This window comes from Peromyscus eremicus, chromosome 19 (assembly GCF_949786415.1).
Source record: "Peromyscus eremicus chromosome 19, PerEre_H2_v1, whole genome shotgun sequence".
In the NCBI taxonomy this organism is placed as follows: Eukaryota; Metazoa; Chordata; class Mammalia; order Rodentia; family Cricetidae; genus Peromyscus; species Peromyscus eremicus.
The window spans coordinates 22,262,084-22,283,872 of NC_081435.1; the positions used below are offsets into that span (position 1 = coordinate 22,262,084).

A 21,789-nucleotide genomic window follows, 5' to 3' on the forward strand; every position below is an offset into this window, starting at 1 on the left:
CTTGAAAGAGCATCATTCCTTATGGAGTTTTTTAGTTTGAACTTCTTTCTCTTAAGATGTAACAAGCACTGAGTTTGGACTTCGTGCTTTGTGGTAATTATGTAGAGTTTCAAATTTTCTGAATACAAATAATCAGGTCCAGGAATGCAGAAAAGACTTTTAAAAGGTAAACTTCAAAAACAGATGGTAGAGAAGTCACCTCAAACCTGCCACAGACCCAGTCAGACCTCCAGAGAGTGGTTGTCCTGCCATCCTTTGACTACGTAAACATGAGCTGTCTAGAAAACTTTCCCGAGAAAGCAGGAGATGACTGCATATAACGCAGGTGTGAGTACACAATGGAGCAGGCCTAGGCTCGCAGAGGCAGGCTGGGCATCTGCCCCATCAGCACCCAGGTGTTCAGGGGTACCCTGTTATGTCTCTTCTCACAGAGAGGACGCTGGAGCCTGAAAGAGTGTACCAAGGAATTCATGCTTGTTTGAATAGTTCTTAGGAGATAGGTTTCTGGTATTTTTACAGTATGAAGATAAAAGTGGTTAAATTATAATTTTTAACAAGCTAAAGATCAGTTATCTACTTTCCTTTGTACACGTGTGTGCACATGCCATGTATACACACATACACACATGTGCGTACGCGCATGCACACACAAACACACACACACACACACACACACACACACACACACACAATACTACCTTTAAGGATCTAGAAACTAATAGCTTCTAAAGAAGAAATATATCTTACATAGCTTCTAAAGAAGAAACATATCTCACCCGATTTTGAACATAGAACCCGACACTTCTGTGTGGCATGTAGATGTTATCACTTGGGCCTGAGGACGTAGATTGGCAATATAGCACTTGCCTAGCAGAGGTAAAGCCTTGGATTTGATTCCCAGAACTGAATAAAGAAGTTAGCATTTAAAATATGTCATTAAATACTGTAACAACACACACTCTCTGCCTTTAGTTCCATAGATATTATGGTAACTCCATGGAATTGCCATATTGCTACTTTTTAAAATTCTTTGACAATTTTGTATTGCTCCTTAAAAAAAAAAATCTAGAAAATTCACTCTGCCAAAATTCAGTACAAGTTGTAAATAGCCTACAGTGCATCAAAAGAGAGGCCTGTTTCACTACCAACAAGAGAAAGGTAACCAATTGTCAACATTTTCTTTAACATAAATACTCACTAATATGGACGATCTGGGGGCTCTGTACATAAGAAAATAAGTGTGATGACCTAAAATAGAAACTTCCTCTATATTTTCTTTAAAGTCAGAATATGTTCATTCCTGAAAAATAAGTAGTAAAGTGAAATGTAAAGGAGCCAAATGGTACTGACAGTCTCATCAAGGAAAGAATAATCTCAACCAAGTACTAATCAAAAAACGCACAGAGATAACTTCTACTTCACGATGAAATTTTTAAAATTCAAGATGAGCTAAATGCATAGCCAAGTCTCACTTGTGCTCCTGTTACTTCCTATTGCCCTGGCAGGCGTGCCATGCTAGAGCTCCTGTGAGCAATGGGAAGAAGGAAGGAAGGCAGAGGATGCTATAAGAGGGTTGGGAAGGGTGCCCAAGTCCACCTCCTTCTCTGACAGCAGCCCTCCTCCCAGAGGTGGGATCTGTCCCAGGATAGCTGGTAATGGAAAATGGTCTTGGGAACATGTGCAAGGCCGGGCACACGTAAGAGTGGAAGGAAGGTATTGTCAAGCTCACATTACTTCTGATCTTAGAGAAGACAGGGACTCTGCAGGTTTATAACAGCTTAAGCAGACTCAGGAGCTTGAAATTTGGAGAAAAAAACAAATCTCTTTGGGTATTGGATTGATACTGTACTAATTATAAGGTAAACTCTGAGGGGTGTAAGATGTATAGGCATTCAGTGCTCCTTTTCTAAATATTTATTGAGCTTATATGATGCACCAGGTGCTATGAGTACTAGACACATTGCAGTAAACAACAAAACAATATGGAGTCTTCCTTTAGAACAGTACATTTTAGCAGGAGAAGAAAACCAGTACAATAAATGTGTAAATTACAAAGAAAATAACGACCATTCCTATGGCATAGTATAAGTTACAAAAGGGCCTGGGTTGTAAATTTTAAATGAATAATCGGGGAAGGCTTTGTGTAAGAATTGGATATATGAGTAGACACTTGAAAGATGTGAGACTGAGTAAACAATAGGGATACCTGGGGAAAGAACATCCCTGTGGAGAGAAGTGCAGCCATCCAGAGCTACACACAAGCAAAGATGTCTTTCCAGTCAGCAAGGAGGTTGGTTGGTCTGTGGTGGAGAGGGAAGCCCTAACAACTAGAAGAATACCATTAACAGTTTTACTAAAATGAGATTGCCATTTGGAGCAGCAGGTTTAGGCTTGATAATCTGGTGACGGCTGTTTGGTATCTAAGTGGAGAGGATGTGTGTGTGTGTGTGTGTGTGTGTGTGTGTGTGTGTGTGTGTGTGTGTGAGACGTTCCGGGACAAGACATGGCTATTGATAGAAACATATGTGTTGTTAGGCTATAGATAGCATTTCAAGTTATGACGCCTGAGACCAGTGGGGCTGCAGGCTTTCTGTATGGCAGGGAAATGGTCCATGAAGAGACAAGAACGAAACTCAGTTCAGCCTAACTTAGGTACCAAGGCTGGGCCAAAACTTCAAAAGTCTGACACTAATTTGCTTACGTTAGCACAGCACAATTTTGTTAAAAAAAAAAAAAAAAAAAAAAAGCTTTTGATAACAGTAAACTCCATCCCGTGAGTACAACAAAGCTTAAGACATGTTTACACTGAGGTGCTTTACAAAGGACATGTGGCTTCTTCCATAAAGATGGCTTCTGTTGAGTTAGAAACAACACTCACGATTAAAGTCTAGAAAGAATGACGGTGGTAAACATAGTGCTATTGTAAACTACAGGTGGCACCACTCACAAGGATGAGTTTTATGATCTAGAAGCAATGGTCAGGGCTTTAGGGGGGAAACGTGTGGGATAACACACATAATATTCTGGAGGATATGGGTGGAGCCTGGCTCAGCTGGTAGCAATGGATTGCCAGATTGTAAACTACATTTTACCCAGCATTCCAGGAGAACAGCCAAATATCTTCTCCCTTTGGAGAGATGAGCTGTGTGTTTAACATTTCCTGACTTCTCTGGTGCTTATTTGTGCACGCAAGGACCTTTTGCCCTCTACTGTTGGGCATCTGCAGGACGTAAAAGGAGACAGCACAGACTGCTCCTGTGCCCACGCCACCTTTAGGAGACTGCATAGAATGAATGTCAATATTTCCATGCACAGAACTACAAACAGAAGAAAAGTCTCCAGAAGAGAGGATTGGGAGCTGAAAATAGGTCTCACAAGGCACAAATTTTTGCCTCAGTATACAAAATATTCTAACAACTATGCCTGTCAGCAACCAAAGAGGCTGCCTCTCTGGCTTTTGAAAGTGTCTCTTGGGATCCAAGGCTATCAGCAAGAAGAAGGAAGAAAGAAGCCTGCTAATTTAGGTGTCACCCAAGAAATATATCATATACTACATCCCAGAAGCCATCTACATGTTGTCTATATACACTAAATTGAGGGCCTAGTAATTACGTACTTAGACCAATGTTACCAAGTATGTTTGGGCTCTAGATGGCTGACAGCATTCTATCTGAGGAGAATGCCACCAAGATCCTCCCCACACACCTCCTGCTCTGTGAGTTTAGAGACAGTGTTTTCACTGCTGACCTCTATAGCAGTCATTTTTTATTTCCACTCCTGTGTCACTTGAAGATACGACTTGACTAACAGAACGAACTGTACAGAGAATTCACAGTTCTTCAGGGACTCAGCTCTATTATTACCCACACGAGGGTGGGAATGATGGGAGGAAAAGAGGTCAAAGGAGGAGGTGATTGAAGGCAAGTGGGTGGGACTTGCTTAAATTGCACTATCTGGGCCCCAAACACCCACAAAAGTGTTCCATTTTGGGATGTTAATACAGAAAGCATATGCATAAAATAAAAAGTTTCAAAAGAATTATTGAAAATCACTAGTGAGAAAGTTTATGTGTCCCTTAGAGATAAACGTAGCATGGGCCATACTTAATATATTTGAAAGTTTGAGTTCTAAGCCTATTGTTGTGTTTATGTTTCTGTATACAAAAAAAAAAAAAAGATTATTATATTAAACTCTTACTGGCATGTGTTGGGTTTGTTGTTTATACTGCATCTTGTCCCATGAAAGCTGAAAAGCAGCTTTTTAAGCGTGAATACTCATTCATGCACCTTAGCTAGCTTTGAAGAGAGCAGGAGACTCAGTATGACTCAGAGTTGTAGACATTTGTGATTTCCTGCAGATTGAAGAGCTCAACAGAATCTTAGAAAAGCGACTCTCACGAGTCACTGAGTTGTGTGAGGGTGGTTGTTGGTTGTTGCCGCTGTTGAAAGCACTAGGTGTTCTCAAACCTTTGATTTTCTCCTTATCGTGTTGTTAAAAACAAAAAAAAAAATAAGGTGACAAAAACTCTCTTTCTTCAGCCAGCTATAGAATTTATACAAATTAAAAACCACGCGATTCACGTGTCAAGGAAGACTTTGTGAACGGCTTACCTGAAAACATGAGGTGGGTGGGAGCCACGTTCCCATGTCCAGTGTCAGTGAACGGAGAGTGTTGGGAGACAGGAAGAGTGGTTTGGAACCCATGCTATGTCACTTGTGTTTTAAACGCCCATCTGGCTGGCTCTTTATAAGCCAGACATAGAAAAAGAGGGACGAAGGACTGGGATACCTTCTCAGCCCTGCACCCCGTCACAGTGTGGCACGTGTGGAATTGTTGGCTGACGCTGACCCTGCTCACCAGAGGTACCGCCGTGACCTTAGCCTAATCGCCAATGAGTTCCAGTCTGAGCTGCACCTCCCTCAAGACAGCCTTGAGCATACTGTTCTAGTCTAAAAATTGCACCGTTTCACACAGGTGGCGTGCTTTGCTTGCCAAATATAGGAGCCAGCTCAACAAATGACAACAACATAAGGCATAGATGCTTAAAATAAATAAATAAATAAATAATAAATAAATAAATAAATAAATAAATGAATGAATGAATGAATGAATGTACCTAATTTGGAGTCTGTCCAGCTGTAGGCACTAGGCAGCTGCCCTGAGTACATCCTTCTCTGGTTTCCAGAGAGAGTGAGGAAGAAGGAAGGTTGAGATTTCTGGATATGTATTCTCTCCTCCCTCCCCCCTCTTTTCACAAGTTCCATCCCCAAGAAGTAAAGTGTAGAGGTTCCCTAGCCTGCCTTAAAGACGGTGCAAGACCATGAGAAAGAGTGGAATTATTGCCGTTCAGACAGGAGAATCGGAGTTTGGTCCCTAGAATACATGTGAAAGGCCACGTGTGGTGGTGTGCGCTTGAGTTTGTTCCCCAGAATCCTTGTGAAAAGCTAGATGTGGCGGTGTGCGCTTGTGAATTCCGTAAGTAGAAGACAGAGCAGCAAATGTTGCCAACCATAGGCCAGCGAGACACCTTGCCGCAAAAGAATATGGTGGACAGCTTCTGAGGAATGATACCCAAGATTGTCCTCTGAGTTCCACATGTTCACTCAGATACGTGGGCACTTGCCCCACACGTGTACCTACACATACGTGAAAAGAAAAGAAAAAATATACTGGATCTTTGTGGGTCCCAGAAATTCATTTAAATCCAAGGCAAGGCTTTCCAGTGAAAATGGCGGCAGTGTTTTCCCCTGAGCTCTGGAATAGGGGACTCTGGAAAGTCAGATTAAGCTTTAAGATGTACAGACCGTGCTCCTCACCCCCATGTGTTTTGATTTGCCAAAGCAAAGGTAGAAGAGAGACATCGTAAGAAAGAAAATCTCTGGTTCTGACTGCCTCACTGGCGAGCATAGCCCCACCTCAGCCCCACGGCGGTCCTGAGCCAGGCCTTGCTCCTTCCTGCCGTGGACCATTGCATAGTTCCTTCTTCCCCGAGAAGCTCTTTGCCGTCTCTCCTCAACCATCCTCTCCCATTCTCCTAGTTAACTTCTCTAGGTTCAGCACATCTCAATGTGGACGTTGCTTCCTCCATGACAGGAGTGACCCTGTTAACCCCTATGGAAGACACCCTCCTCCAAGGACTGCCAGCAACCACCCTTGCATCCCTTCTAGTGGCTTACTTTTATTTAACATTTACCTCCCTGACTAGCCGTAATTTATGCTATGGTTGGGGCTTGCTCCTTATGATTTCCCAGGACCCCTAACTACCAAGTGCTTAGTAAATATTTGATGACTGATGGAGTGACCGATTGCAGGCATACCTTGTTTCCACTCCTTAATTTACTCCAAATCTGTTGCTGTCAAAAGAGTTACTAGTAGCTTGAAAAGTCTTATCACCAAATGCCACTCTGTGGCTCTAACCCAGTAAGTAGGAAAGGGTGATGGAGCCTGCCTGAAGCGGTGATAGAATAAAGGCACAGTCAAGAACCAAAATGGTGCCAGTAGCTTTCTCCAAGGGCCTCTGGAAAAGAGGAGCTGTCCAGCGCCTGTGGCCGCAGTAAGAAGCCACATGCCATTTCCAGAACTGGTTGAGTGCTTTTGTTTGAGCCCATCACAATTTCTAGGTGGATCTTCAATCTCTAGATATTTTAATGATTCTGTCATCCAACTGAAAAAAAATTAGCACTCTGTGATCTAGGAGATAGTAAATAAATATCATCCAGGTTGAACTTTTGTGTAGTTTTTATATCCTAGCCAAATTGATTTTTTTAAAGGGCATATCTGACATTCAGGGAATTCTTGGGTTTACTAAAACTCAGCTGCCCTGACAGTGGGCTGGCCCATGTGCTAGGGCCTCTATAACAGCTGTTTCATGGCTACTAACTTGAATAATAAGCTAATTTTAGAAAGTGGCAGACAGCTTCAGGTCACTTTGAAGACAGCCAGCAAAAAGTCAATAAATGATTATCATCAGAAAAAATGATTGATTGTCCATCATGTAAAATACTTTTCCTCTTTTAGTGATAAGTATGAAATTCCTGCCTTTGGGCATACTAGCTGAGCATTCTACCACTGAGCTACATGCCCTGCCACTAAAGAGCATCTGAACAAAAGGTTTATGCCCTGAAAGGACTTTGTCTCTAGATTTTATTGGTTTGTTTAGAGAGTTGGGGGAGAAAAAGTGTGAGGGCGAACTAAGTATTCACAGCATTAAAAGGCAGGATGAGGTCCTTCCTGCTGGTTTTTGTTTTGTTTTAAGATAGAGTCTCATGTAGTCCAGGCTGATGTATGGAAAGTGATCTTGAATTTCTGGTCCACCTGCCCCCACTTCCTAATGCTGGGATTACAGGTGTGTGCCATCACATCTGGTTTGATATCTTTACCAAATAGAAATGAGCTGACTGCTTCTCTATTGTTCCTGCTCTAAGGGGATGACAAATTGTTAGTATCAGTTGTGAGATATCTGATACCTAGGAGACATGAAGACTGGTGTGCCAGAAACTGACATTGATTTTGAAAAGCTTTTGGATAAGGCTTTCTGTTATGTAAAGGGTTCAGATAGATTATAAGTGATATGAGCTGATTCCAAAGAAAGCCAAGGTCATACTAACTAGTATTTGAAAATACTTAATACTACTTAAGATGGTTAATTGATTTAGAGATTATACTACTTAAAATAGTTAATTGATTTAAAATCAAAATTGACTTACTTTTTATTTGACCTCAATTTTATATATGTTAAGAAATTATAAATTCTAGGGCGGGTGGCGGCGGTACACACATTTAATCCCAGCACTTGGGAGGCAGAGGCAGGTGTATTTCTGTGAGTTTGAGGCCAGCCTTGTCTATAAAGTGAGTTCCAGGATAGCCAAGGCTACACAAAGAAACCCTGCCCTTCCCCCAAATAAAAGATATTATAAGTGCCTTCCTTTATGAAAAATAGTTTAAGAGAAATTTATTAAGGAAGACAAGAATCTCTTGTCTTCCCTGTGCTTCAGTTAAGCTTTAACCCCCCAAGTTGACTCAGTAGAGGATAATGCCTTCTGGAGAACTATTCTGCTCCTGGAGGGTGTGTTCGTACAGTGATGGGGAACAGAAGCAGATGTTCCTGTGTCAGAGAAACATTGCAGCTGCTCTGTAGAGGAATACAAAGGAGACTTCTTCCTAGGTGTTCACATGCTGCAGGGCTCTTGGCTGGGTGCTGTGAGAGAGAGCAGGACAGAACACCTGACCTGTGCCAGAGCTTTGACTAACAGGATAAATGAGAAATGTGATAGAGCAGGATCTGTGCGGAGTACATCTCCTGCTGCTCTGCGCCCCTTACTTAAGGATCAGTAGGTAATCACTTACTAAATCGCAGGTTAAAACTCCATGTTAACTTGGCAATTGGAGCTAGTCCAGCTCAGTTAGATTTGAAAGGTTAAACAAACAAACAAACAAAAACACTGAGTCTCACGAAATGTAAAAGCTTCTGCCAACATTGATATGGGGTTCTCATCAGGGTCTCTGATGTCAGGGCCTGAGTGGGCAAGGGCAGATACCACTCACCGTGCCAACCAAATGCCTGCTATGCTCCCTGTTCCACACTGGACCAGCTCTAGGAGGCCGGTGACAGAGGCCCTCCAGGAGGTGGCAGCCAAATCTGAGGTCGCTTGGCCCAAGGATTAAACAAAGACGTGCAGGGGGACTTCTCTGTCTGCTATTGGGACTCATAGACTCCTTCCTAGAGGCGCAAATTCCCCCAGGAAATGAAAGTTACTCTACAGTGAAAAACTGGGGAAGCATTCTTTCTAATGTTATCAAATCTAAAAAGGACATTTTTCCCTAGGAATAATTGTATTCAATTGTAGATAAGAAAATCTGTTTGGATCCAGATACAGTTCCTTGAAGGGTCCATTTCCCTGAGTGGCTGCTTCAGCTATTGGTGCACATCCCCTTCACAGTTCTGGCTTGGCTACTTCTTTTCTATATTTTGTATAGCACAATTCTACAAGGAAGAAGAATGGAGTGGAGGGTAACATTGAAAGCCACCAGCAATCTTTTCAGTCAACCCAGAGTCCATTGAAAACAGGTTCCTTCCAGAGCTCATGTGGATGGTCTAGACTAGTGCTTCTCAACCTTTCTAATGCTGCGACCTTTAATACAGTTCCTCATGTTGTGGTGACCCCCAACCATAGAATTATTTTTATTGCTGCTACAGAACTGTAATTTTGCTACTATTATGTAATCTATAATGTGAAATCTGTGTGTTCCAATGGTCTTTAATGAACCCTGGGAAAGAGTTGTTCAACCCCCTAAAGAGGTCATGACCTATAGGTTGAAAACCTCTGATCTAGACTGCTGTCTTTCTAGTGAAGACAGTAGATCCAATTTACTGATTCTAGAGGCCCCATCCAGAGGAATGTGGTGTTCTGGTCGCCAGGACACACTGCAAAGACCCTCAGCGTGCACCAAGCAGCTCACCCCATAGGGGCCCCAGCAGCATCTCCAGCACTAAAGAATACACCGTGGGCTAATAGACCCCATCTCTCTACAGGTGGTGGTGCATTGGCTCTCTTGTTCTTCCTCTGTGAGTTACGTAAACAACGCATCCCCAGGACTCAGTGCAAACCCCCAGACCCAGTAGCCTCTAATTCTCACATCTCTCTGGTAATAAAAATGAAAAAGATCATTATAGTCTTCTCTCCAAGGCCATGCCAAGGTTGAGAAGGCCTTCCTACCCCAACAGCAGAGAAAAGCTAATAGAATATGCCCTAATATGCGTAGGGAAAGGCCTCCTTTCTCAGGTCATGACCTCAAGAACACTGGGGACAGTGCTTTCTGGGGACTGACATACAGCATCAAGGCCAAGATGTGTGTCAGAGCCCTTTCCTCCTCCTATGCCAACCTTCTTGTGCTAGAGTTTTCCATACCCTTCTCATAGTCTGCTCCCTGCCCCCAGACACGCACTTGGTGCATACCCACTGCTTCAAGTAGTTCTTGCTTCATTTCTTCCTTGTCTGGGTATAAAGTGCCCTTTAGAGTAAAAGGGTTTTTTTGTAGCAAAGATACACCTCTACCCATTTTATTTAGCTGTATCATGACATTGCAATGCAGAATTTGATTACTAGTAGCATTATTCTTGTGCACCCATGACAGACCAAGACTGCAGTGTCTCCTGCAGAAATAGATGTGAATGAGAATTTGCTCATTCTGCTGTGGTTATGGGAGAGAGGCTTGGTGATGAGAGTTCAGAAGTTTGATTGGGAATTTGTCTCTCCCCATTGGTTGCAATTAAAATGTGAGCATTGAGGGCATGCTCCCATTTAACCTCGTTCTCCATCTTTCTGCAGCACCTGAGATTCTCCGGGGCTGTGCCTATGGACCTGAGGTGGACATGTGGTCTGTAGGGATAATCACCTACATCTTGTAAGTGACAAAAAGCAACCTCTATGCAAAACCGCCTTTGTATAACATTATCTAGGTATTAATAATTCTCATGACAATCCAGGTTACCCTCTGACCTTTGACTTTTTGTGATGTTCCTTTTTACAATAACTGTACTGATAGCGTAGTCTCAAATGATGTGATATTCTGTTTTACACTAACCAGGCCAATAGCATAGTCTCAAAATCAGTATTTTTTACTTTATCATTTCCCTGGAGGGTAGAGGCTTCTGGGGGCTTTTCCTTAACTGATTTTCCTATATAATATTACCAACATTTGGGGAAATATTTAATGAGCATAATTTGGGGAAATATTTAATGAGCATAATAAATGTGAAATTCAAGTTCACTTGTCACACTCTCTGGTTTTATTTACTTGTATCTTTTTAAACAGATTGTTAGCCCTTTTAAGAGATCTGTTATTTGTTTCCTAAGAAATCCCCAACTAGCATGTTACATATCAGAATATTTCAAGCACATTTACCTATTGATTTATTTTCCTATATGTTAAGATTTCAAGGGCCTTGGGCTTAACACTGAATCAAATGGCCTGATAATTCATTCTCTGTTCTCTCCAACTCCATTACCGAGCTGCTGTCTAATAAAAAATAATTTCAAGAAATTTGCAAAGTGGTGATGGAATTGGAGGTAATAGTGAGGGAAATCATATGGGAAGGTGGCTGTGGAAAGCCTAAAGGGAGGTATCAGTGCACCCAAGAGTTAATGTACAGTAAGCACACACATTTTGAAGGGAATGCAGGTAGTTTTGGGAACCCATAATATGAAGCTGTACAGAAAGATTTTCCAGGGTTCCAAAGAGCCCATTATCATAGGTGAGCTACCCTCACTCAATGCATAGCAGAATAACTTAAACAAGAGAAAGTTACCTTTTCATTGTCTTAGAGGCTGGAAGCCTGAGGTCAGGGTGGCTGCAGAGTTGGGCTCTGTAGAGTAGCTTCTTCTGAGTTTTCAGAAAAGTTCCTTTGTACTGTGTCCCCACGTGGCAAAGAGAGAGAGAATCTTAGCTCCTGAGCTTTGTGCAAGAATACTTTATGATGCTGAGCAGTGATGGCACACACCTTTAATCCCAGCACTCAGGAGGCAGAGGCAGACAGATCTTTGAGTTTGAAGCCAGCCTCATCTACCAAGTGAGTTTCAGGACAGCCAGGGCTACACAGTGGAAAACCTGTCTCAAAAAAAAAGTTGTTGTTTGATTATTGGGTTATTGGCTCTTTTGTTGTTGTTGTTGTTGTTTTTTGTGGGGTGGGGGATGCCACCCAGCTCCCAAATAAATCATACATGGAGGCTTATTCTTACTTATAAATGCCTAGCCTTAGCTTGGTTTGTTTCTTGCCAGCTTTCCTTAACTTATATTATCCCATCTACCTTTTGCCTCTGGGCTTTTCCCATTCTCTTACTTCTGTAAATCTTACGTTACTCCATGGCTTGCTTTGTAGCTGAGTGGCTGGGCCCTGAAGTCCTCCTCCTTCTCTGGCTACTTCTTTTTTCCTCCCACATGTCTCCTTCTATTTATATTCTCTCTGCCTGCCAGACCCACCTATCCTTTCTCCTGCCTTGCTATTGGCCATTCAGTTCTTTATTAGACCATCAGGTGTTTCATACAGGCAAAGAGTAACACAACTAGACAGAGTTAAAAAAATGCAACATATACAAAAGTAACACACCTTAAAATAATATTCTACAACAAAAAGTACTTCATGATAGAAGGTGAAAAACCCAAACTACACTGTCTTTATGTTTTATGTCAGCTAGAGTCATCTGAAAGGAGGAAAACTCAGCTGAGAAAATGACTCCATAATATCCAGCTGTAAGGCATTTTCTTAGTGGCTTATAGGGAGGGTCCAGCCCATTGTGGGTGGTGCCATCTCTGGTCTGGTGGTCCTGGGTTCTATAAGAAAGCAGGCTGAGCAAGTCATGAGGAGCAAGCCAGTAAGCAGCACCCCTCCGCAGCCTCTGTATCAGCTCCAGCCTGGAAGTGTAAGGTGAAATAAACCCCTTCCTCCCCAGGTTGCTTTCATCATAGCGTTTCACCACAGCAATAAAACTCTAAGACATACACAAATAAGAATTCTTTTTTGTCTCTAGAACATATATGTCCCAGGTTATAATTTTGGATTGAAATGTATCCAAAAGGGTCGAAGCCTCGATGCTGTAAGAGAACTTGAGGGACATGAAAATAGAACACTAAGTTGCATTCACTCTGAAAAACTGTAAGGCACAATAAGTAAAAGTCCATGGAAAGGCCACTGTCATGGGAAAGGAAGTGGGAAATGAGACCATATCCTTGAAAACACCTTCCCCCTAGTCTGTTACCAAATCAGACAAATTCATTTTTGTATTTCTTATATTTTCATACACTTAGGCCTATAGTAGGTTATGGATGAAACGACAGTGCCTCTCATGACTAATGTCTTTCAGTTCCCCATCTCTGTCAGCCCTGAGTCTGTGGACATTTCATTTACCTGTAGTCCATACTATTGTAAAGTCCACCCAGCAAGGATCGTGGCATTTCTGTGGACTGTACCACTGGACTCACATGTCTCCTTTATTTAGCCTTTATGTCCACTTAGTGGGGGACTGGTGACTTGAGGCTATGCCATCTAGACATTTGGATTATGGAGCTGCGTGGTTCAGAACCAAAGCAGAGGAGAAATGGGGGTAAAGGTAGCATTGGGATCTATTCTGTTGATTCCTGCCTGGGAAAGCTATTTTGTGAACATCACTTAAGGCTCAACATCATTGCCCAAATGAGGACCTATTCTTTATCCACTTCTATACATGTACATAAACTCTGGGCTTTATCTTTTCATAAATTCATCAACAGACAGTTGTTACTTCATGTGTGTGCATGTGTTTGTGTGGGTGCACATGTATGTGTGTATACGTAGGTACTTATGTGTGCACTCATGTGAAGGCCAGAAGACAGCCTGAGGTATCATTTCTCAGGAACTAACTGTCTATCATTTTTTGAGGCCGGGTCTGTCACTGACCTGTAGTTCTCCAAGTAGGCTAAACTGCTCGGCGAGCACACCGTCTCGACCTTTCCATTGCTGAGATTGCAAGTGTGTGCCACCACACCTAGCTTTTTAAAATGTGGGTTCTGAGGATCAACCTCAGGTCCTCATGCTTGCATTGCTGAGACAGCTGAGCCATCTCCCTAGCCCCTAATTCTTGTTGACGTGGAGACCTCTGTCCCCTCCGCCCCTCCTCTTGTGGCAACTGCTGCTTTAATACTTTTCACTCCTTACAGTTTCTGCTCACCACCACCGTCGTCTATTTTGTGCCATGGCCTCGCTATTTCTGTAGGTGATTTTAGTTTGGAAACAAAATTCCATGACTGGTTGTCCCGGGAGTTCTGGACCTTTTACCTTTGAGCTGTAGCATTTGGCATCTGATGGCCATAGCGATCAGATGGATGTCCTGTACAACCTTCCTTCAGTTTTCAACACTGCAGTTAATCCCAAAGGCTGGGAGCCACCCTGTTCAGCCCATTTATATGCCAGGCCCTGTACAACCCCCGTGATTGCTTAGACTTCGACTGCAGTACCACCGAGGGAGTGCTACACCATGTGTGTGCACGTGATTCCCACTCTGTGCTGCTGCAGTGCTTCCATTCTGACATTTCAGGCTGACATGATGTCAGTTGTCGGCCTCTGTCATCAAAGAAGAGCCCTTGATATGACTGAGATGAAGTCGTTCGAGGACTGTGACTTTTGAATTCTTATTGTCTTTGGATTTCAGAATGGGGAATGTAAGGACCCTCCTGAACAGGCTGCGTGCTTTCTCCATGACTAACCAGTAGCAGGCAACACCTTCCTAGCGTTAGGGAGGTTAGGAGAGTCAAGGTGAGGGGCCTCCTCACCCCTGTGTGCTTACACTCCCCTTGCACAGGTGGGTCAGGTGCAGGGTTCTCTGAACACTTAGCAGGAGAGAGTGCCCTGCTGAGGCTTTTCACTCCTAGTTCCGCCTTCTCCCAGGTGGCTGCAGAATGTTTGCGTGAGACAAATACCCTCCCATGGCAACATTTCATGAACACAAAGGACATGAGAAGTGACTTCTTCCCAGAAGCTGGCATTTCAGGAAGCATTTTGTTTTTCCATGCTCTGTAGCTACCTGGCTGGCTCAGAGGAAGAATCGAAGAGGATGTCTTTTAAACTTTTCATATTTCCTCACTTGATTTCCAAAGGGAACATGTATAATATATGCCTGGAAAGACCATTTTTCGGTTTTTTTCCTAACATAATATTTTTATTATTTGGGAGTTTCACATAATGCACCCCCGTCAATTCACTTTCCAGTCTTCCCAGGTTCACCCCGCCCTTGTGACCTCCCCCACGGAAAAGAAGATAAGAGAAAAAAGAGAGAAAGAAAAAAAAAATACCAAGTCTAATTTGTGTGGCCCATATACTCACTTGGAGCATGGTCCAGCTCCCAGTGGCCAGCTCCTTGAAGAACACTGCGTCCTTCCCGACCCCACCCCTGGAAAGACCTTGCATTGGTTTGAGCTGCCTTTCTTTCCCACCTCGTGATCAGAACCGCCACTTCTCTGTCACCAGTGCAGGCTTGGAAACCCCAGAGCAGACTCCAGCTTTTCCTGTCCTCCCTTATAGTGTCAGAGGTGCTTCCCCATTCTCACACGCTGCTTCTTTTCCTACTGACCCTATAGTAGAAAACGTAGGTGAATGTGGTCAGACACCTTTAAAATGAGGGTCACTTATAGGAATGGAATCAACCCACGCTGCTTGTCTCTTGGCTGCCTGGGGTGACTGTGTTAATAGCTTTATCTCTATTTTGTTACAAACTAGATTAATATATGGAAACATCAGGCCTCTAATTTTGTGGATTTCTATTTCTGTCTACTTTTAAACCTATATTCTTAATTCTTCCATTGTATATACATTGGAGGCCTATCAATCTAATCTGTCTTTTAATTTTCAAGAAAAATCTGCTGGAAAAATCATTACCATAATGTCGATAGTATTAGCCATTTCAAGTGTTGTATTTTTGTGCTTGTTGTTGTCATAGCTTTTAAGAGAAATTTGGCTTCACTTTTCTTACTTCCTGCAGGTGAGGTTGTGTTTTTATGTTGTTTATTATAAATTACAACAAAACAATCACACACACAGGTAGAGTTACTTGTAAGAAATATAGAAAGAAAGATCTTGAATTTTTACAGAAATTTGATGAAATATACCTCCTCTTTTAAAGGTATTTACTCTATTTTTTTCCCCTCCAGACTTTGTGGATTTGAACCATTCTATGACGAAAGGGGTGATCAGTTCATGTTCAGGAGAATTCTGAATTGTGAATATTACTTTATCTCCCCCTGGTGGGATGAAGTATCTTTAAATGCCAAGGACTTGGTAAGTGTGACCCAAACAAAATGACATAAATAATTTTTAAGCAAGAAATAGTAAAATACATTTTAAAATAGACCGCTTTTCCCATCTATAAGGTGTTTTAATTTAAAAGGAACACTGATGCATTTCCCTCACGAAGAATGAGAAACAGATGTCCCTTCAGTCCTCATTAGCTGAATCATCATAGCATTAGTTACAGAATCTTTGCTACCTGGTAACGGCAGAACCGTTCAAACAACACTGCACGATGGAGTCCAAACACCGTTCACACAGAATTCTGGTTGGATGTGGCTTCTTCACCTCAATGTAGATGTACTTCAAATAAATATAACTGAATTTTCGAGAAATTTTAAGTTTATTAAAACACTCCAACAGTAGCATGAGCCTGATTATGCAGCACTGGAATTATAAACAAGATCCACTCCGCTAATAGAATGGTTTGCCTTCACTACTTCGCAGTCAGGCTAATACATTAATATTCAAGAAATCCCTTCGAGAGAGAGCTCGGCCCCTTCCAGCAGAAGGATGCTTGGATACGATGGAAACTGTTTTTGTACAATTGCAACCATCATTCCTCCGGAGAGAAAAAAAAAAAGTGTGCCAAAATAATGGAGTTGATTTTTGAATCATTAAAGGTTAAAGGGTGTAATTTGCTAAGTGTGCCAAAGATTACCAGCAGAAAGGGACTAATTAGCACTCACTCAAGTTTCTAGAGCCCTTTCCCAGGACTCCTCCCTCCAAATACTTCTCCCTTTTCTCTTCGTGTTATTTCATGGAACATTCTTTAGGACCTGTGGTTTTTCTGATGTGAGTAGCAAGGGAGGCAGTCTATATGGGTATGCAGGTATATAACCCACTCCTGACCATCTCTTGAATACATCTGCTTCTTTCCTCCTCCACTCCCACTGACTCAGACCAACTCCCACCCTCTCCCATCTGGACCGTGGCCACAGCTTCCTGTCTGGCCTCTCTGCTTCTTCTTGTGCCCTTCTAAAGTATGTTCCACACAGAATCCAGGGATCCTAGCCTCACGCTACTCAGCATCCACACTGCAAACACGCACTCCTTTGCAATCATTGTACAGAAAAAGCTTCATAAAATTGGGAGTAAGATGCATTTGCTCCTTATTTAACTTGCTGTTTGACTTCATTAACCTGTTTTCACTTCTTTCATGGGTGTTTAGAGCTAGAAAAGACCTCTTAGATAAACGATCGAGAGTATCTTATTTTACAAGACTGCTGTCTGGAGAGGCTCCGACATCTTTACAATGTAGTACATAAGCTGAGCTTCACAGACTGGAGACCTGAGTTTGAAGTCATGCTCTAGTAATGACCAAGTATTTGACCTTAGTAGCTAAGGTCTCTGAGCATCTTTCTGTTCTCCACTTGTGAGTTGGAGCTAATAGTTGCCAGCCCATATGTTTCTGTGACTGTGCCATGAGAATAGTTAGAGGCATAACCAGAACATGAGCCTCCTCCCTGAGTCCAGGGAGTGCCTCCCTCATACCAGGCCACTGCTGCTGAGCCCAAGGCTGGGAGTTATTTCATTTGTTGATCTTCCTGTCAACTCACTGTCTGTCTGTCTTCACAAACAAGAGTAAAGCTTCCAGAATGGATTACCATTAGTTAAATTTAGACATGCCATGCATGTCATAAGCCTCAAGCCAATGACTTCCTTCTTTTTATCCTAACGTGTCTTTTATTCCAGCTCTGAACTTATTTCTTCAGGTGCTTTCAATGAGTTAAGGAAAGTGAACTATAAGTCTCAAGGGAGTCATAAACAGTATTCACTAAGGGCTTGAACACTAACCCTTTGTTTGCCCTTTAATCCCCCGAAAGAGAGATGGTGCCTGGATGCCCATTCTAGAGAGACTGAGTTGGAGTTCTGAATTCTAAGTGATTTCATAATTTAGCCTAGAATTATTCCAGGGCTGGTGCTGCCTTCAAAAGGGCATCTGATCGGTAGACAAGCCAGGCCCTAATTCTTTGACCTCTGTGGGAAGAAATCTGTGAGTTTGGGGCTACAGGTGGTGAGTGCCCCAGCTTCTGGGACACCCCCAGCTGCTGCTTTCCTGAGGTAGGTCCTGCTCCTGACAGAAGCACCTTCAAAAACATGTGCTCAGTGCTATTGCTAACATTAATAGTTCATAGTTAGTGCTATTAACTCTAAGTAGAGTAATAACTGGACATTCACAGTCTGAAGGGAAGCCCAGTTTCTCAAAGTCTGTATTTCTTTACGATTGCAGGTCAGAAAATTAATTGTTTTGGATCCCAAGAAACGGCTGACGACATTTCAAGCCCTCCAGCACCCGTGGGTCACAGGTAAAGCAGCTAACTTTGTGCACATGGACACTGCTCAGAAGAAGCTCCAAGAATTCAATGCTCGGCGCAAGCTTAAGGTAAAGCACATGTTTTTGTTGTTACTGTTTTTTTTGTTTTTCTTAAGATGTCTTTTTTTCCTTGAGTACTATATTATTCATTTTCTGTGACACCAGGGAAAATTCTTGCTTTTAAACTCCTAAGATACTGACATAAAACCACTTAGGGTTTGTTTTTTGTTTTTGTTTTATTTTGTTTTGGGGTGTGTGTGTGTGTGATGAATTAATTATTAAGAAAAGGAAAGCACTTGAAAGAATAAATTCAGAGCTAGAATAAAAACCAGAACATTAATATTTGTGCTGTATGTTTAAATTACAAAGTGTGTGCCCATGTGTGCACATGTGTGTGTGAGTATATATGTGGGGTGTGTGTGTGTATCTTATTTACTCTCTCTGTGTGCACAAGCCTGCAGGTGTGTCATAGCACGCATGTGCAGGTCAGAGGACAGCTTGAGGGAATCAGTTCTCACCTTCTCCAGAAGTATCAAAGCCTGAACTCAGGCTTGGTGGCCGGGGCCTTGTCTCTCAGCCCTACTGGGTCATCTCACCAGCCCCCACCAGATACAGTATTGCTACTTCTTATCTAAATAAGATATCATTCGCTGGACATTGGTGGCGCACGCCTTTAATCCCGGCACTTGAGAGGCAGGGCCAGGTGGATCTCTGTGAGTTCAAGGCCAGCCTGGGCTACAGAGTGAGTTCCAGGACAGGCTCCAAAGATACACAGAGAAACCCTGTCTCTCCCCCCCTACCACCACCAAAAAAAGACATCATTCAAGAAACTCATATTTATTCAGGAAATTTCTGAACCTGTAATAATTAGGAGATAACTCTTAAAACTATTCCATACTATAGGAAATTGCTTTAAAAAAATACAGAAAACTATCCCCCAAACTACATCTGTTTTATAGACTATAAATAGAATAGTGGTTAGGTGTATCTGTATGACATTTAGGACTAGCTGTATAAACAGCAGATCTCAGAGACTAGCTAGAGGCCAAAACTAACATCTCTGTCATACTGATAGGAGGAGAGCCATGGTCTAAGTTTGAAATGACATGTATTAAATAACTTTGGCTTGACTATATCTGAAGCTAGTTTGAGCACTGAACTCTGATTTCCCTGATACCAGCCAGCATCATGGATCTAGTATTCCATGAAACATCCTTTGGAGAATATAAAACTTTAAGTCACGCAGAGGCAAACGCATCTTGCTCATGTTTTCAATTGTCCAGATGACCAAATAATTCTAATTCGTAATTAAAGAGGTTTTACTGTTCTTTCTCCAAATACCTTTCTAGCTAATGAACAATCTTGGAATAATTTACTTTACTTTGAAAGACTGAACGCCAACCTAGAAAACAAAGTAGGAATTATACTACAATTTGGGATTTCCCATGGAAACACTATTTCATACTTCTCTCTCTCTATTCAGGCAGCGGTGAAGGCTGTGGTGGCCTCTTCTCGGCTGGGAAGTGCCAGCAGCAGCCACAGCAGCCTCCAGGAGAGCCACAAGGCCAGCCCAGATCCATCCCAAGAGGACAACACAGATCTTCTGGGAAAGAAAATGCAAGAAGGGGACCAAGTGGCAGCTGAGGATACAGCAGCTGAGATGAGGAGATCGCCGTCCGAGGAGGAGAAAGATGCCGGTGTACAAGATGAGGCCCCCACGCTGGTGCCCCAGGCACTGGAGGGTGACTTGAAGACAGACAACCCAGAAATGAAGAGGGGCTCAGGGGAGAAGCTGAAGGCGCTGGAGGAGGAAATGGTCCCCAAAGATGAGGAGGAAGCCCCTGCTGGGGGATTTGGGGTTCCACAGCAGGATGTAATTCTGCCAGAGTACTAAGCTGGCTTCCTTTAGGTCCAGAGAACAACCCTAGCATTTTATGTACTTTGTCCTTCAGCAAGGAAGGTGGGGAAGCATGATATGCACTATAGTGATTCTGTTTTGAGGTGCAAAAAAAAAACAAAAACAAAAAAAACCATATATACCAGTTGGTAATCCTAATTTCAGTGCATGTGTTTGCTTTACGAAATAATGACGTTTTCTACGGCATGTAATGAATACCTGATACTGATGAGTTAAATTGGAAATTTCCAGCAAACAACACAACACTTAAAAACAAACATTCTCAGCCTTTGGTGGCACATATTTGAAGCGAAATGGAAAACTAATTTTTATTTGAAAGCTTAGACACCCTATACCCTCTAGAAGTCTTCAGAGATGGCAATTCCTTTCAACCCCACTCAAACCAAGACATGTCCCCATGACTTTGTGAACGCTTTCAGGGGCTTCAGCTTGGTAGAGGGGGTGGTTACAAAAGACACCTATAGAGTGTCCAAAAACATCTGCAGTGTTGAGAAGTTGTAGCATTCTCAGAAAGCCGTGAGTCCACAGCCCCCTCAAGTGTGTGTAGAGAATGTCTTATTTTATTCTTAAGTGTACAAGAATACCCAAAGTGTTCATCATAAAACTCTTCCAGTTTACAATCCTTAGGATATTATTTATTAAACTCTGTTGTTTCTTTCCTTCACCTGCTTCTCATTAAAATGCCCCATCAACTGTATAAAACCTGGGTAAGAATAAACAAATTTAAGTAGAATGATATATAATTGGAACTCAGACATACCAAGATTAATTCCTTTTTATTTCTCATATAAATTTGCATTTGTAAGCTTATACAAATAACAGGTTTCAAGCTCTGAAAAGGTCTGTTTTGCAAATTGGTGCCAAAATGTCTGACTATAATAAGAACAATACATTCCATTGTTAGATAATTTATTATTGGTGGTGTTAGAGTAAGGAAATGTTTGCAGAAGGATTCTCTCCTCCAGCTCTGTAGACATACTGCTCATGAGTTTAAAATTCATTATGAAAACTAGTCTATCTTTTCCTCATACTTAGAATGGAAGGGTGCATACTTTATGATGATGAAACTTTCCATATCAAGAAATTTACTTTTATTTGTCTTAAAAAATAAGTGAAAACCAATCTTAAGCCATACTTCAGAGAGGGTAAAGCATTAGAATTTAAAAGCATGATTTTTTTTTCCCCCTCAGAATAAAAACTTTTCTTTGGTTCATAGAAATTACACTAAATCCAGTATTAAGTTTCTTGAGTGAAAATGAACACTTTATTAAAACAATTGTTTTACATTTTTGGTGGTTTTTCTTAATTTATAAACAACATTCATTTCAAAATCCAAAATGAAGGCAGTAAAATGAACAGCACAGAATTTTTTCATAAAATAATGATAATTTGTTCTGACTCATATACAGACATTTACACTGGGGAATTAAATTAGAGCTGGGGTTTCTCCAGGCTGTTAGAGGCATCGGCACTTCAGTGTGTCACGCACACACCCCAGCAGTCTTGGGGAAGGAGACAATGTGTTGCTTCCTGTGGTCTGTGATTTGGGTCCTTGACAGGCCGCTGACTCGAGGTGCCTCATCTGAGCTCGGGTGATTATTTTTTCAATTGATTTTAATTATGTATTTATGCTCTTATTTTCCTTCTCTCCTCTTTAATCATTCCCTCACAGAACTCTCACTCTCAGTGTTATAAAGGGCTATTTTTAACCTTTAAGAATGCTTTCTTAAGGTTTCCATT

The 21,789-nt window shown here is 42.0% G+C and overlaps 1 protein-coding gene across 4 annotated transcripts in view; it reads left to right on the forward strand.

Moving 5' to 3' along the window:
• Camk4 (calcium/calmodulin dependent protein kinase IV) overlaps positions 1–20,187 on the forward strand; it is a 221,842-nt gene extending 201,655 nt beyond the window's left edge. For all 4 annotated transcript variants that reach the window (XM_059245999.1, XM_059246000.1, XM_059246001.1 and 1 more), the window contains 4 exons: positions 10,329–10,404; positions 15,679–15,805; positions 18,048–18,200; positions 19,615–20,187. In XM_059245999.1, coding sequence (XP_059101982.1) covers positions 10,329–10,404; positions 15,679–15,805; positions 18,048–18,200; positions 19,615–20,025 — 767 coding nt within the window. In that variant the 3' untranslated portion in view covers positions 20,026–20,187. The remainder of the gene's footprint in view (positions 1–10,328; positions 10,405–15,678; positions 15,806–18,047; positions 18,201–19,614) is intronic.
• Positions 20,188–21,789: the final 1,602 nt, after the last annotated feature.